The 16,578-nt window shown below is 34.6% G+C and overlaps 1 protein-coding gene across 6 annotated transcripts in view; it reads right to left on the reverse strand.

Annotated features, from left to right (window-relative positions):
• Positions 1-372: 372 nt before the first annotated feature.
• Positions 373-16,578, reverse strand: part of LOC126828849 (protein polybromo-1) — a 64,193-nt gene continuing 47,987 nt past the window's right edge. For 3 of the 6 annotated variants that reach the window (XM_050558864.2, XM_050558865.2, XM_050558863.2), the window contains 8 exons: positions 15,096-15,251; positions 13,929-14,054; positions 13,036-13,222; positions 10,504-10,632; positions 7,320-7,514; positions 4,394-4,496; positions 2,711-2,946; positions 373-1,947 (listed from right to left, as the gene is read on the reverse strand). In XM_050558864.2, coding sequence (XP_050414821.1) covers positions 2,715-2,946; positions 4,394-4,496; positions 7,320-7,514; positions 10,504-10,632; positions 13,036-13,222; positions 13,929-14,054; positions 15,096-15,251 — 1,128 coding nt within the window. In that variant the 3' untranslated portion in view covers positions 373-1,947; positions 2,711-2,714. The remainder of the gene's footprint in view (positions 1,948-2,710; positions 2,947-4,393; positions 4,497-7,319; positions 7,515-10,503; positions 10,633-13,035; positions 13,223-13,928; positions 14,055-15,095; positions 15,252-16,578) is intronic. The other 3 variants (XM_050558866.2, XM_050558867.2, XM_050558868.2) reach the window with 3 other exon arrangements.

The following is a 16,578-nucleotide window of genomic DNA, read 5'->3' on the forward strand; positions in this document are numbered from 1 at the left end:
AGGACCCGGAGAAAACCCACGAGGTTGGACAGGCGACCCTTATCCTTGTCACAAACACCTGGGGATGAGAAACCACGCCAGTTGAGTCAATGACAGGCCTTATGATACAGCGCGCACATGAATACACAAGAATAAATGATACTTGGGTTACAGTGATAGTAGGCTACGCTTTGTGAAATAGGGTTTAACATCCTACTTGTTCTCCACCTACGGACTATCAAGACAGACATATTATACCATGCCGTGTGCTCTGAAGGAAATTCTGGCAGGATAGCAGAGCTAGGGCCTACTCTTAAATCAAATTTCAACTGTCAAGTGTTTCAGTCCCATCCCAACGATACTATTCCTAGTAACCAATAACACTTTGATTCATTCATTTTGAAATATTTATTTCAGTTTTTATACAGATCTTTGATTCAGATGTTTATGAGAATGTTTTTTAAAATGAGTAATACCTTAATACAGACTTAATGCACACATATAACACAATCAACTGCTCATATCAAATTCTATAACACTCCGATTTGCAATCTGATTAAAATACAGATCTATATTTTGTTTAGTTTTTATTTACTTTCCACGGCCTACACTACATGAAGATCTGACCAGTTGTAGTTGGAGAATGCGTCAGGGGTCATACAAGCGGCTTTTAACCCTATGACATCAGACATTGATTAATCAATCAGCAATGACGTTTCTAGTGGTTTACCCACAGTTTCATGCACAGCACGCCAAGAACGCGCTGTAACAGACCGTTTCATTGGCTAAACCATCACATTTTGAACTATAAAAACTGAAACGAAATAGGATCTGTGTTTTAATCAGATTGTCGGATTAGTTTCTATGATTGATCACTAGAAATAAAGCAAAAATGAAATATTTCTTGTCTGAGATGGTTGGTAGCACTAGAATGATAAAGTTATGATATATTTTGACAAGATATCCTGTATTTATTCTTTGAATGGCGTTTAATAATTAGGACACAATCAATTAAAACACTATTTATGGTAACAACTACAATTTGTGTTTTATATGCTTGATAACCACTTGGTTAAATCTTGTTTAAACATAAATCTTGTTATACATAAATAATGTTTTAACTGATCCAAGTAAATTATAGTTTTATGAAACAAATGAAATGAAATGGGGTTTAACATCAGGGCCGTATGTAGGATTTTAAAAGTGGGGGTGCAGCAGAGTGGTGGGGCGCCTTAGCCTCCACGTATGTGATATAAGAAAGTTTCAATTAGGGCAAACAAACCCATTGAGGTGTGAGCGCCCTTAAAACCGATTGACTGATCAGTGCCTTAAGAGTACCACTGTGTGATCATAATCAAGTGTATTATTTTATAATTGAAAGATTGTCAAATAATTTTAGTTTTTTTGGAAGGGGGGGGGGGGCGCAATTTTTTGGGGCACCTTATTTTTCTGGGGGTGCAATGTACCCCCTGCACCCCCGCTAAATACGGCCCTGTTTAACATCCTACTGTTCTGCTCCAAACTGGGCTAATGAAGACATTTAAGAAACGGAAAAATTTGAAAATCCAGGGCTTATTATATAAATACAATTAGGTACTTTATCTATATTGTAAACATATAATTATTTTAATAACATCTACATTAAGGTCAGCGGAGTTTTATGCCCACTTTGTGGCAGTGATATACACAACAATGATATTATGTAAAATATATAATAATGTTTAAAATGATGGAGATATAAATGATAAAAGCAAGAATTTAAATATAATCAACACCACCCCATTTGACTCAATAACAGACCATTTGACTCAATGACAGACCATTTGACTCAATGATTTCCCGAGCATAGATAAACTACTACACCAATCATAAATGGAATAACCATTTTTTTAATGTTGGTGTATGTTTATCAATACATCCATAAATAACACTTCCTCTGGAGCATTCAGGATTTTTTCTGCTTCCAACCTGAAAATTAAATTTGACAATGTAAATATGAGAGAGAGAGAGAGAGAGAGAGAGAGAGAGAGAGAGAGAGAGAGAGAGAGAGGGGTAACCTCCACTTGACACGAACTAGGTCATTTTGGAACTAACAACATATGGTTCAATTTTTTTCAATAACTTGGTTGCGTGTTGGGGTCTTTAGCAGTGGGAGGAAACCGGAGAACCCCGAGAAAACCTACAACCAGGGAATCGAAATCATGCCAGTTGACTCAGTGACAGACCTTATGATACAATGTGCACGCACTAACCATTCTGCCATCCCCCCCGACAATGACACTTTTAATTTCAGTGTGACTCTCAAGAAACTGTAGGGCCAAATGCAACAATTTAACTTTATTTGAAATAAGAAGCACTCATAAAACGATAAAATTGAGAAATTGAGCTAAGTTAATGTTCAACAACATGTGACCATAAGACGTTACTATAAATAGGTCATGTGGTTCTTAACAAGTTTGCCCAGACAGTGCCAATGCTTCCTGGAATTCTTAATGTGCACCTTGTGTTTTCATCCCATCTGAATAATAAAACATGGTTCCTTGCCAGGTCTTGGATCACTTGCATCACTGACAAGAAGAAACCATACTGGACAAAACCTGAGGAGATTTCTCGGCCAAGGCTAGAATCGAACCCGAGTCGTCCTGGTGAGTCAGCGCCTTATTCTCTGAACCACCGTTGATTCCATGGTTACCAGATGGTTCCATATAGTTATAATTATCTATAAACTTACCTATTTACAGAGCTTCAAATGGTATGGTTCTTGAAACAGCTAATGTGTCTTTCAACATGTGATTACGAAGAGCCCATAATGCATTAGTAACGTTACCATGGTAACCAGCACCTTGTGATAACCATTGTGTAGGAAGTCGTGCCGCGTTCGGTATGGTCGTATTTTCAGGTGTAGCTGTCAGCTGTTTGTCCCAATCGCCGATTGTTCTACTCTCAGCATTTAAACCTTCTATATACCTGTAATGAACATTAAAACCTTCTATATACATGTACCTGTAAACCTTCTATATACCTGTAATAATCATTTAAACCTTCTATATACATGTACCTGTAAACCTTCTATATACCTGTAATGAACATTAAAACTTTCTATATACATGTACCTGTAAACCTTCTATATACCTGTAATAATCATTTAAACCTTCTATATACATGTACCTGTACACCTTCTATATACCTGTAATGAACATTAAAACCTTCTATATACATGTACCTGTAAACCTTCTTTATACCTGTAATAATCATTTAAACCTTCTATATACCTGTAATGAACATTAAAACCTTCTATATACATGTACCTGTAAACCTTCTATATACCTGTAATAATCATTTAAACCTTCTATATACATGTACCTGTAAACCTTCTATATACCAGTAATAATCATTTAAACCTTCTATATACATGTACCTGTAAACCTTCTATATACCTGTAATGAACATCAAAACCTTCTATATACATGTACCTGTAATAATCATTTAAACCTTCTATCTACCTGTAATAAACATTTAAACCTTCTATCTACCTGTAATAATCATTTAAACCTTCTATCTACCTGTAAAAAACATTTAAACCTTCTATATACCTGTAATAAACATTTAAACACCTGTAATAATCATTTAAACCTTCTATCTACCTGTAATAAACATTTAAACCTTCTATATACCTGTAATAAACATTTAAACCTTCTATATACCTGTAATAAACATTTAAACACCTGTAATAATCATTTAAACCTTCTATATACCTGTAATAATCATTTAAACCTTCTATATACCTGCAAACACAACACAATGTTTAAAATCAATTGAAAACAAAATAAGCCATGGACTTGCAGTTGTACAGCAGGAAGAGCAGCAATTAAAGTATGATGACAAGGTATTGTTTATAAATACTGATAGACAGCAATCACGAGCTTGGCGTCATGGTTTTGAGTTATTGCGCCTCCTTGAGTTTTTGTGTCCCTTCGCAAATAGCAAAAAATCACATGGTTTCAATGCGGTTTCTAACCTTATATTCATAATCATAATACTTAACCAGTGTCAAACATATACCGTGGGTGATATGCTACAAATCGACTCTAGCATGTGTAGTACTATCGGCCTTCTTTCCTTGTTGTGTTTGTTTCCTTTGTGATCGTAATATATAACACTACTGGTTAAATGGTTCTTACAACTTTTTTGTTAAGCTGTAATGGCTTCGAAAGATAGAATTTGATGGATATTTTGACAATGGTTATGATTTTACCAAAATATCACTGTTTTTTTTATGTATAAATATATATTCCCGTTCATTAATTAAGTACATGTGATTTGACTCAGAGTGAAGCAACAATTTTTCAAAGAACCAATATTGTCTTAAGGACCAAAGTGCTACACATGTTCCACAAAGTAATGGATATCTTACTTTAGATAGGCTTCGGAATGTAACAATCTTTGTGTTCTTGGTGGTACAGAGACAAATATAGGTGATGGTGGTCGGGGTGGTGGAGGTGGTACCATTGGCTGTCCTGAAAATAACGGTATTAAACATATCAATCATTTATAATTCTAAAAAAAGATATTTGCTTCTTTTCAATGTGTCTAAATTATGAGTCTAATTCTCATTTCTTTTGTTTGTAATAAGTGGTATCACAAAATTGTCAAATCTACGGTTATAACCCAAATTTATATGCCCAACAGATAACGCTTTAGTAAGTACAATAGAGAAGAAATCGTTTTCATTTAAATCAAAAATTTTGAACTTGTTCATAAAGTCTTAAACGAAATACCCATAACTTGTGAGATAAAACTACTTGTATTATAAGAAAAGCTAAACTTTACTGAAAAAAATAAACAATTACATAATGATAATATGCATTATATACCCTTCATGTGGCCCTATAATATATCCTTCACGTGGCCCTATAATATACCCTTCATGTGGCCCTATAATATACCCTTCAGATGGCCCTATAATATACCCTTCACGTGGCCCTATAATATACCCTTCACGTGGCCCTATAATATACGCTTCACATGGCCCTATAATATACCCTTCATTATAATACATGTGACTTACCCTTCATGTGGCCCTGTAATAAACCCTTCATGTGGCCCTATAATATACCCTTCATGTGAACTACCCTTCATGTAGCCCTATAATATACCCTTCATGTGGCCCTATAATATACCCTTCATGTGGCCCTATAATATATCCCTCATGTGGCCCTATAATATACCCATCATTTGGCCCTATAATATACCCTTCATGTGACCTACCCTTCATGTTGCCCAATAATATACCCTTCATGTAACCCTATAATATACCCTTCATGTATAATACATGTATACCCTTCATGTAAATAACATGCTGTTATAAAGCCTAAAGTTTAGCTTAAATATTTGATTAAATGTATTTATTACATACAATACCAAATCTGATTGTAAAATACTACTCATATCAATATGAATACTACATATATATTATTAATTATAAGGCACTAAGAGTTATTATAAAATATACATTAAGTGGGTCCTGTAACCTGAGTATCATTTAATCTTATGTTTTTAGCACTAATTTCTTTCAAATTCAATCAATATCAAATCTTTGTTTGAAAATTTGTATGAATCGTCTAAAATCAACCCAAATCATCTAATTTGTACTTGTTTAATTTTGAGAATGAGCGTCCAATTTACAAGCATTTTAATTTTCTAATCACGGTTCAAAAACAAATAACCCAAATGATTATTGATGTATAATGATTAATTTTTGAACAGTGGTACAAATTAAATGATTTTGTGTGGGGTTTTACTATTTTTACAAATTGTGAAACCAAGATTTGTTATTAAATGACTGTGAAAGAAATTAGGCCCATATAACCCCTGGGTTACAGTGGCCAGGGGAGTTGTTAGAGTTACATGTATTATAAACATTCTATATGGATTTAGTTTTATTGCGCAAATATTGATTATAAGTTATAACAGGTTGTTAGCTATGTTAACTCCCTAATGAGAAGTGATATCAGATGTTCTACAAAGATTAAGTCTATACTGCCCAACACAACCAATTTATTTTCTATAACATATATTTAGTAGATATTAAAGTTCTGTTGTTAACTGTAAGTAGTTGTTAATGTTCTGTTGTTAGTAGGTTTGGGTGTGTATATGAATGATGTAGATTTTTGTTAGGTCAGGATATAATCTGTTTCCCCTTGTCAGTGGTGCAGGATGGAGGGCCTGACAAGGACAGCTGTCTAGTTGTTCGGATGAGACAAAAAAAACGAGGTCCTGTGTATACATTGGCATGCATGTAAAAGATCCCTTGGCAGTTGGAATTTGATATAAGAGTAGACCATTATGCCACTGTCCAGGCAAAATTTCCCTCATAGTACACTGTATGGCATATGCCTGTCTTCATTAGCCCAGTCGGAGCAGAACAGTAGGATTTTAAACCCCATCTCATTTCATTTCAGATTATAATCTACACATTAAAGAAAATGCTTCAAAAATCATCACCAGCTACATGTATGCTATGTAATAATGTTAGACTGGCAGTGATGATAAAGGTAGGAAATAATGTTTATGTCATCATAGTCACACTACAATACAATCCAGTTCTACTTTTAGCGAAACGATGCTAGTCTTAGCAATGATGTTAGTAAATCGCCAGCCCTCTATAGTACGTATGCTATATGATGTTAGGGTTACCAATGATGCTAGTAGATCGCCATCACACTATAGTATGCTATATGATGTTAATTTAATAAAGATGTTATAAGATCGCCACCACACTGTCAGTATACAATGCTAGGTTTAGCAACAATGTTAGTAGTTCGCCATCACACTAATGTTAGTAGATCGCCATCACACTATAGTATGCTATACAACGTTAGTAGATTGCCATCACACTAACATTGTTATACAATGCTAGGTTTAGCGATGATGTTAGTACACTATATAGTATGCTATACCATGTTAGTAGATCGCAATCTCACTATAGAATGCTATACATGTACAATGTTAGTAGATTGCCATCACACTGTAGTATGCTATACAATGTTAGTAGATTGCCATCACACTGTAGTATGCTATACAATGTTAGTAGATTGCCATCACACTATAGTATGCTATAAATGATGTTAGTAGATCACCATCACACTATAGTATGCTATATGATGTTAGGGTTACCAGTGATGTTAGTAGTTCGCCATGACACTATAGTATGGTATACAATGTTAGTAGATCGCCGTCACACTGTAGTATGCTATTCAATGTTAGTAGAATGCCATCACACTGCTATAGAATGCTAGGTTCAGCCATGCTACATCACGCTATACAATATGATGCAATACCTGGTAATCCCGACATGCCGTTTGTCAATGAATTAGGACTGGGTGGTAACATGGGATATGAGCAAGGCGATAAACCTGCACCGTTAGGAGGAAGACTACCTGCTACACCTGGTGGTGACGCATTCATAAACATTCGTTGACCAGGTTGTGGCATACCTCGTGGTCCAGGATAGCCAGACACACCATATACCATTCCTTGTAAACAAAATCACCATAGCAACCAGTAACATGGCAACAACACAGGAAGTAGAAGAAGAAGATGCAAAGAGACAGAGAAGTTGGGATTATGGGAATAAAAATCAAATAATCTGATCTAGGTTAGATTCAAAATTCAAAACTTTGTTCTTTTAATTTATATGTTTTGCAAGATAATACCATTTTTTAGTTTCCTTTTTGAGTTGACCATTTGTTTAGTGCCTGGATAACCATCATTATATCCTTACTGAATTTGTAGTAGAAAGTGATCATCATGATTATCAAGTCATTCATATAATTGAAAAATGAAATTCCAAAAATAGGTAAAGTAAATTTTGAGATCATTTTCAAACAGCTGAATATTTTGATTCAAAGCTTTCTGACTGAGCTCTGTACACAAGCCAAATTATTACATTTAGGCTTTCTGACAGAGCTCAGTACACAAGCTATGTTATTACGTTTAGGCTTTCTGACAGAGCTCAGTACACAAGCCATGTTATCACATTTAGGCTTTTGATTTACAGAAATCAACATAGAATACCCATAATCCTAACTATGTTATAGATGATAGATTACAACAGTCAACATTTAATATAAACAAACATTCAATCAAATTATGGAGATTTAATTAGAATTCTTACATCATGCTGAATTCTCAATAATACATTTAATTACAGTGAGTCCTGGGGTTTTTCATCATCTTGTGAAACATTCTATATAGATCAAGTATTTTACAATCAACCCCTTTGATGGTTTCTACTTGGTTATCTCTCCTTGTTTCAATGTTCCATATTGTGCGTATGTATCTTCAATGTAGTATGGTTGTCATTCTTTACATGATAAAGACGGAGAACTCTCATTGACACATCGTCAGAAATAAACTTTTAAGTAACTTGTATTCCACATAATTGTTTCATGTTTTATTTCCATTTAGCTACTAAATAGCGCTTAAACAATTTATTTAACATGATCTTGTGAAAAATTCTATTTTCTGAGAATAAAATATTGTTTATAAAAAGAAAAAGCAAGTCTAAATGTATTACTTTAATGTTCGACTGTTTTGTTACAAGATGTGTAAGTTTTTTAACAATAATTAGTTTAATCCCATGGCATTGTTGATTATCTGTGCAAGTTGAAAATATGTGAAAGATTAAAGAAAGTATAGATACCCCTGCCAAAAGAAAGAAGATACCGGCCCAACCCCCTGCCATAGATTTTTAACGAGCCATAAAATGATGCCACATACTAATAAAACTTTCATATCAACAGTCAAATTTGAGTTAAATTGTCAATAAAACTCTCATATCAGCCGTTGAATTCAAGTTAAATTGTCAATAAAACTTTCATATCAGCCATCAAATTGAAGTTAAATTGTCAAAGCTGAGTAACAAAATCTTTGTTGTTGAATTCATGTTCAAAATGAAGAATTTGTAAAACTGAGTAATAGAATCTTTGGTAAAATCATGGTATAATTCCCAAAATGATCAGTTCATTTACAAAGCAATAAATCAATAAAACTTGATAATGTTTCAAAGTTGAAAGTAATTCTCCAATTGCATCCCAAAAAATGTATTTTATGCATTTTGCACTATTTCGCGATTGATCAACTTGAATTGCTATACACAGGTTACAATTCTATGAAATACAATTACTGTTTATTACTGAGAGGCGGGTTGGATGGCCGAATGGTGCTGTATCATAAGGCCTGTCATTGAGTCAAACTGGCGTGTTTTCGAATCCCAGGTTGTACGTGACAAGGAGTAGGGTCGCCTGTCCAACCTCGTGGGTTTTCTCCAGGTCTTTCGATTTCCTCCCACTGCTAAAGAACCCTACGCGCAAGCGAATTATTGAGGTAGAATTGGACCATATGTTGGTCTTGAAATGACCCAGTTTGTGTCGAGTGGATGTTAAACCCCATTCCTCTCTCTCAGTTTATTACTGAGAGAGAGAGAGAGAGAGAGAGAGAGAGAGATGGGGTTTAATTTGACATCCACTCAACAAAACTACATCATTTCAGAACTTTTATTTCAATAATTTGCTAGCACATACAGGTCTTTAGCAGTCGCCCGAAGTTGGAGGAAACCAAAAGACACTGAGAAAACCCATGAGGTTTGACAGGTGACCCTACTTCTTGTCACATGCAAGTGGAGAATAGAAACCACGACACTTGACAGGCCTTATGATCAAACAGCAAACAGGCGTAAACCATTCGACATCCCCGCCCCCCCCTCTTTATTCTTTATCAAGCAATGATAAGATATAAGCAATCTGATTAAAACCCAGATCCTATTTCGTTTCGTTTTTTATAGTTCAAAATTTCGTTTTACTTGTCTTTACTACATTAGGATCTGGAAAAGTTGTTATCATTGACGTGTTCTGCATGATGTGAGCTATTAGCCAATGGAACGGTCTGTTACGGCAAGCTTTAGGCGAGTTTTGCACGGAACTGTGGGTAATCCACTAGTAACATCAATGCTGATTGGTTAATCAAATGTCTGACATCATAGGGTCAAAAGCCGCCTGACAAAGGGTCAGATCTTCGTGTAGTGTAGGCCATCAAAAGTATATAAAAACGAAACGAAATATAGATCTGTATTTTAATCAGATTGAGATATGAGATATAATAGGACAATATATTCATGTAAGAAACAAAACGTTGAAATGTCTCTTAGTAAAAAGCAGTAATTGTATTCCATAGAATTGTGGCCTGTATATTCCAGTTCAATTACTAAATGCCATTGAAACAATTTACTATGAGAATGTATATTATTTACTTGTAGACGTCTGACACTATGTGGTTATTTACTTGTAGACATCTGGAGCCTAGTCGAAACGTCACTCAGTAATAAGCAGTAATTGTATTCGATAGAACTGTGGCCTGTATATTCCAGTTTAATTACTAATAGCCATTGACATAATTTTGAATTAGGATGTGACATCATTATATTTACATAACTACTAGTTTCTATTAACCAGGATAATACTTTACCTTGCATGGCCATCATTGAGCCATTTTGCATCATAAAATTACCACCTGCTTGTGGTAACCCAGGAGACGGAGCATAACCAGGAAAAACACCAAACTGAGGCTGTGCGAATCCTTGTTGAAAATTACTACCTATTATAACATTACATCCAAAAAATAGAGAAGGTGATCACAATAAACATGCACCATGCCGAAAAAAACACAGGAAAAAACAAAAACAAGGAGCACATCTAACTATAGCTATTATATACAACATTATTCATTCCATCACACAGACAAAAACTTTCTCAAATATATCAAAACTTGGACTCTATTCACTCGGTTTTACATCAGCTTAAATTTTATTTTATTAAAGATCCATTATGTAAGATTTAGATAAAGAGTTAGCCCTACTTGCTATAATAGTTTGAAAATAGATGATGTAAAAGTAATAATTTGAAAATTTCATTCTAATTACTCTATTGCGAGCGAAGATATTAGCCTTTAAAGGTTTGAAAAGATGTGTGCAATAATTTCAACCACCTTACTGGTTGTTCGAAGCTAAGTCTCGCTTCTCCATTTTTAGCTTAAATCAAAATATGGCTGAACTGTTATAATCTATTTAATATCGGAGAAATCCGATGCCATCGAGAGTTGATTATGGCCTGGATAAGTTAATTAATGTCTAATTAATAATTTAGAAAATATTTCAGGCCAAAAGAAAGACCTGCAATAGGCAGATTTAGCTCTTGCGTAATGTATGTTTATTTGTTAAAACTAAAATTTTAATAAGTTAATATTCCTGAATATCATTTAAGGAATTGAGAATTCCTTTGTAAACTACAATATTGTGAAAGTTGAATCTCTAATAGGTATATCAGTCAATAAATAGTTGAATTCAGCTCAGTATTTACAAAGTTATGACGAATTGAAAATGTGTTAACATTCAGCATCCACTGTAGACCATACATGTATATAGTCGACATAAGTCACTGTAGACCATATATAGTCAACACAAGCCACTGCAGACCTTATAGTCAACAAAAGCCACTGTGTAGACTATATATAGTCAACACAAGCCACTGCAGACCATATATAGTCAACACAAGCCACTGTAGACCATATATAGTCAACACAAGCCACTGTAGACCATATATAGTCAACACAAGCCACTGCAAACCATACATAGTCAACACAAGCCACTGCAGACCATATATAGTCAATACAAGCCACTGCAGACCATATATAGTTAACACAAGCCACTGTAGACCATATATAGTCAACACAAGCCGCGCAAACCATATATATATAGTCAACACAAGACACTGTAGACCGTATATAGTTAACACAGATCATATATAGTCAACACAAGCCACTGCAGACCATATATTATATATAGTCAATATAGTCAATACAAGCCACTGCCTAGACCATATATAGTCAACACAAGCCACTGCAGACCACGCCAGTTGACTCAATGACAGACATAAAGATACAACGCAAATGCGCTAACCATTAGGCCATCCAACCCCTTTAACTATTTTTGGATAGATAGATATTCAACTTCCCCAATATTTCAGTTTGCAAGGGATACCTCGATCCCTCAAGTGACATTAAATATCAGTCACAAAATATCAAAATTGAAAAGAGAGGGAATCTGATATAAAAATGTGATTCAAGCTGAAGTAAAAATAGTGAATATAACATCTGATGGACTAAATAATTTACATTCATTGCATCAAATTATTTCAAAATATTTGAGAAATTTAGTCTTCAGGCTTCAATATTACTCTTGGTTCTAAAGCTGACAGAAATGAAATGAAATGAAATGGGGTTTAACGTCCTACTGTTCTACTCCTAACCTGGGCTAATGAAGACGGGCATACGCTATACAGTGTGCTATGAGGAAAATTTGCCCGGGCAGCGGCGCTACGGCCTACTCTTATATCGAATTCCAACTGCTTAGGGATCTTTTACGTGCACACCAATGTGTACACGGGACCTCGTTTTTTCGTCCCATCCGAACGACTAGACAGCTGTCCTTGTCAGGCCCTCCATCCTGCATCACTGACAAGGGGAAACCACGCCGGAAAATCGGGATGAACTTTCTCGGCCAATGCAGGGATCGAACACCTGACCTCCAGTAAAGCTGACAGACTTTCGGCTTTATCAGATTGTGATGCAGAAGCAATTTACTTTAGAATGTTTTAGAATTAATCCTTTGGCCAAATCATATTTTAAAACTTTGATAAACCATCATAATTGCAGAACCAAGAATAATTTGAGATTTTTTTTAAATATTCACAATACCACAATGCTACATACATATAAAAATAAACCACTACATCAGGTTGTAAATATGTAAACAATTTACAAAATGCACAAAAAACGATACATTTTTTTTTTTAAATTAAAAATTTCATATTTCTGGTAACACAAGAGTTTCTACATAACTAATATCCAAACTGATGCCAATCTCCAAAATAAAAACAGAAATTTGTGACAAAATAAGACATCTAGAAGCAGATATAATAAGACTTGTAAATCAAGACTAACCTGGAGTATTTGGACGTCCAGACGATCCAGGTGACATATGTCCGATATCAGACCAGGGACTTTGAGATCTGTTAAATGAATCATTAAAGGCCTTGTCCGCTTCTTTTTGTTTGGCCACCTGCTCGGCTGCAATGACCTTGGCCCTTTCTTCGTACACTTCCTTTTCTTCACGTGTCAAACCTCTCCACTGTAATTCACATCGTAAACATTTACAAAGTATGATACGATGTTTGGGAAATATTCCCCTTTATCTTTTTTCTTGAGTTGTTTCCCTTACTGTTTTTCATTTTGATTGAAGCAGGGTTCTTAATTCATTTTGAAATAGTCGTCTTTTCAACAACAAACATGTTGGTTTATGCATACTCTATTCACGACATCCAACTAAACGGAAGTTATAAATTAGTACAAAGAAAAACTACAAGTACATACAAATGTTTTTTAAAGTCTGTATCACTACAGACCTCAGTCTGTACAGTGCAATGGATGCTTACAGCTAGCCCCGGGATCCATTCAGTTCGATCTGATGTATACATTTGTTGTTTGTGATGTCTGCAGTATATTGTGTCATGTCCGTAAGTTTGTCTTGTGGAATTGTTTGTGTGTGGTGTGATCCCACTGTACTTAATAATAACCTAATGAACTTTCTCAGCCAATGGAGGGATCAAACACGCGACCTCCAGGCTAGCGAGCCAGCATCATACCCAATTAGCCACAGTGGCTCCCGTCTCATCGGAACAACTGCATACATGTATCATATAGTGCCATGCGCTCTGCCCCCACGTCAGTGCCACAAGCCCTTCCCCTCATGACAAGCTTGAAATATGTGAAGTATGTTATCTTACAGGGTTTTTGTGGCTTTTATAGTCTTATAATATGACTATCAATAATCTTACCCTTGTTCCAACTAATCGACTGACGTCACCGAAGTTAGCTTCAGGATGTTCTTGTTGTATTATTTTACGTATTTCACCGGCATAAACAATATAACCACTTGGTTGACGTCGCACCGTAGACTTGGCCTAAAATAACATATAAAAATATATAAAATATAGATTCATCTAATTAAAACATGCTCATGGTCATTTAATTAATTTAAATGAAATAGGGGTTTAATTAATTTAAATGAAATAGGGGTTTAAATAATCTAAATGAAATAGGGGTTTAAATAATTCAAATGAAATAGGGGTTTAAATAATCTAAATGAAATAGGGGTTTAAATAATTCAAATGAAATAGGGGTTTAAATAATCTAAATGAAATAGGGGTTTAAATAATCTAAATGAAATAGGGGTTTAAATAATTCAAATGAAATAGGGGTTTAAATAATCTAAATGAAATAGGGGTTTAAATAATTCAAATGAAATAGGGGTTTAAATAAATCAAATGAAATAGGGCTTTAAATAAATCAAATGAAATAGTGGTTTAAATAATCTAAATGAAGTAGGGTTTTTTAAATAATTTAAATGAAATAGGGGTTTAAATAATCTAAATGGAATAGGGGTTTTTAAATAATTTAAATGAAATAGGGGTTTAAATAAATCAAATGAAATAGGGGTTTAAATTATTTAAATGAAATAGGGGTTTAGATAATCTAAATGAAATAGGGATTTAAATAATTCAAATGAAATAGGGGTTTAAATAAATCAAATGAAATAGGGGTTTAAATAATTTAAATGAAATAGGGGTGTAAATAATTTAAACGAAATAGGGGTTTAAATAATTCAAATGAAATAGGGGTTTAAATAATTTAAATGAAATAGGAGTTTAGTTTTTCTGCACCAACCCGGGAAATAAAGATGTTCATACATTGGGCACAGGACCTCGTTTTTTTGTCGCAGTAGAAAGACCTGGCCCCAGATTCACAATGCATTCTCAGACTTAAGTTAAAAATGTGCAAATATTTGTGTTTCTGGATCAAAGATATTTCTCATAAACAGTGATTGAAAGTTGAGTAAATTCTTAACTTAAGTTTGAGAGTGCTTTGTGAACTCGGAGCTAGCACCTTATACTCGCTATCACAAGATAAAATAAGAATATTGACCAGGTATATTGATGACCCACCTTTTTAGGTTTTTCTACAGGTGTCTGTGAATTCTCATCAATGGACATGTTGGTCGTTACAGACATAGTTTCTGTTTTAGCATCCTGGGAATCCTCCGCATCTTGGCTGATATTAAATGTATCTTCCGAAGCCTTTATTAACAATGGTGACGGTTCCTGAAATAACAGAGAAAAAAAGCAGATTATAAACCCACAGAACATTAATTTCCATAGTTATCTGGTAAATCTGTTTTATGGTCTTTATGTGTAGTTTTTAAAATGTTAACTACCCCCTATTGTGTAATTAATTTTGACGAAAAACGTCATTTATGGACCTTTGTATTCCTGAATACAAACTATAGTAGTCTGAAACCATATTAAAACGTAATATAAGGTCCTACACATGCTGCGATCGTATGTTCAAAGAATAGGTTGGGGAAAATACCTCCAGGGCGTTATATTACGTCCTACACACAGTGAATGGCAGTTGTCCAGGACGTTATATAACGCCCTACGCAGTTAACGGGTTAAAACAATGCAATAATTAATCAGATGATGTCGTTGATATCATTGTCTTTCTGAAATAAAATTGGGTTTAACGTCCTACTATTCTGCTCCTACTGGACTAATGAAGACAGGCATGTGCCATACAGTGTGCTATAAAGGAAATTTTGCCCAGGCAGCGACACTATGGACAACTCTTATATCGAATTCCAACTGCCAAGGGATCTTTTACATGCACACCAATGTATACACAGGTCCTCGGTTTTTCGTCCCATCCAAATGACTAGACAGCTTTCCTTGTTATGCCCTCTGCATTGTTACTCTGAATACTACTGGATGTGTTAATAGTTGTTACACGAGGTCATAAATTTTCTTATCAAGAGTTGTTTACAGCGCAGATGTCGTTTAATATGTGGCCATTTGTAGTTTTTCAGGTTCTAGCTATTACCTATAAATATGTGCATGGTAGTTATACACTCAGTACACTATATTAATTTTGCAATTTTGAATATTATTCACCATGTCGTGATGTCTGATTGGGCATATTCCTCGTCAGATAATTTAGGATGTTAGGAAAATATCGTCAGACATGCGGGCGAAACCCCATTACTGGTGCATGCCAATTGCCCCATCTGAACTGCCAAGGGGATTATTTTTATGAATTAATAAGAAATATACCTACTCACTGTTGGACTAAATTCTTCATTTAGTTTAAAACTTTTATTGATTTTACAGTCTTAACAACTATAAAAATGTTTTCTAACTGTGCAATGAACAAATAAGCTATTCAACAACAAGTTAAGTATTTTTTGTGAAATAAATTTTCAATAATATAAACAATAGCGTCTTATCACTTGAAAATAGTAAACTTTATATAAGATGATGATCACCAGCTCCAATTGGCACCTCTCATTTCACTTTCAATTGGATATATAATAATCCATCATTATTTACTACCTTTATATTGGATATATCAGGGCTCACCAAACCACGGCCAGTG

Source organism: Patella vulgata, chromosome 7 (assembly GCF_932274485.2).
Source record: "Patella vulgata chromosome 7, xgPatVulg1.2, whole genome shotgun sequence".
Lineage (NCBI taxonomy): Eukaryota > Metazoa > Mollusca > Gastropoda > Patellidae > Patella > Patella vulgata.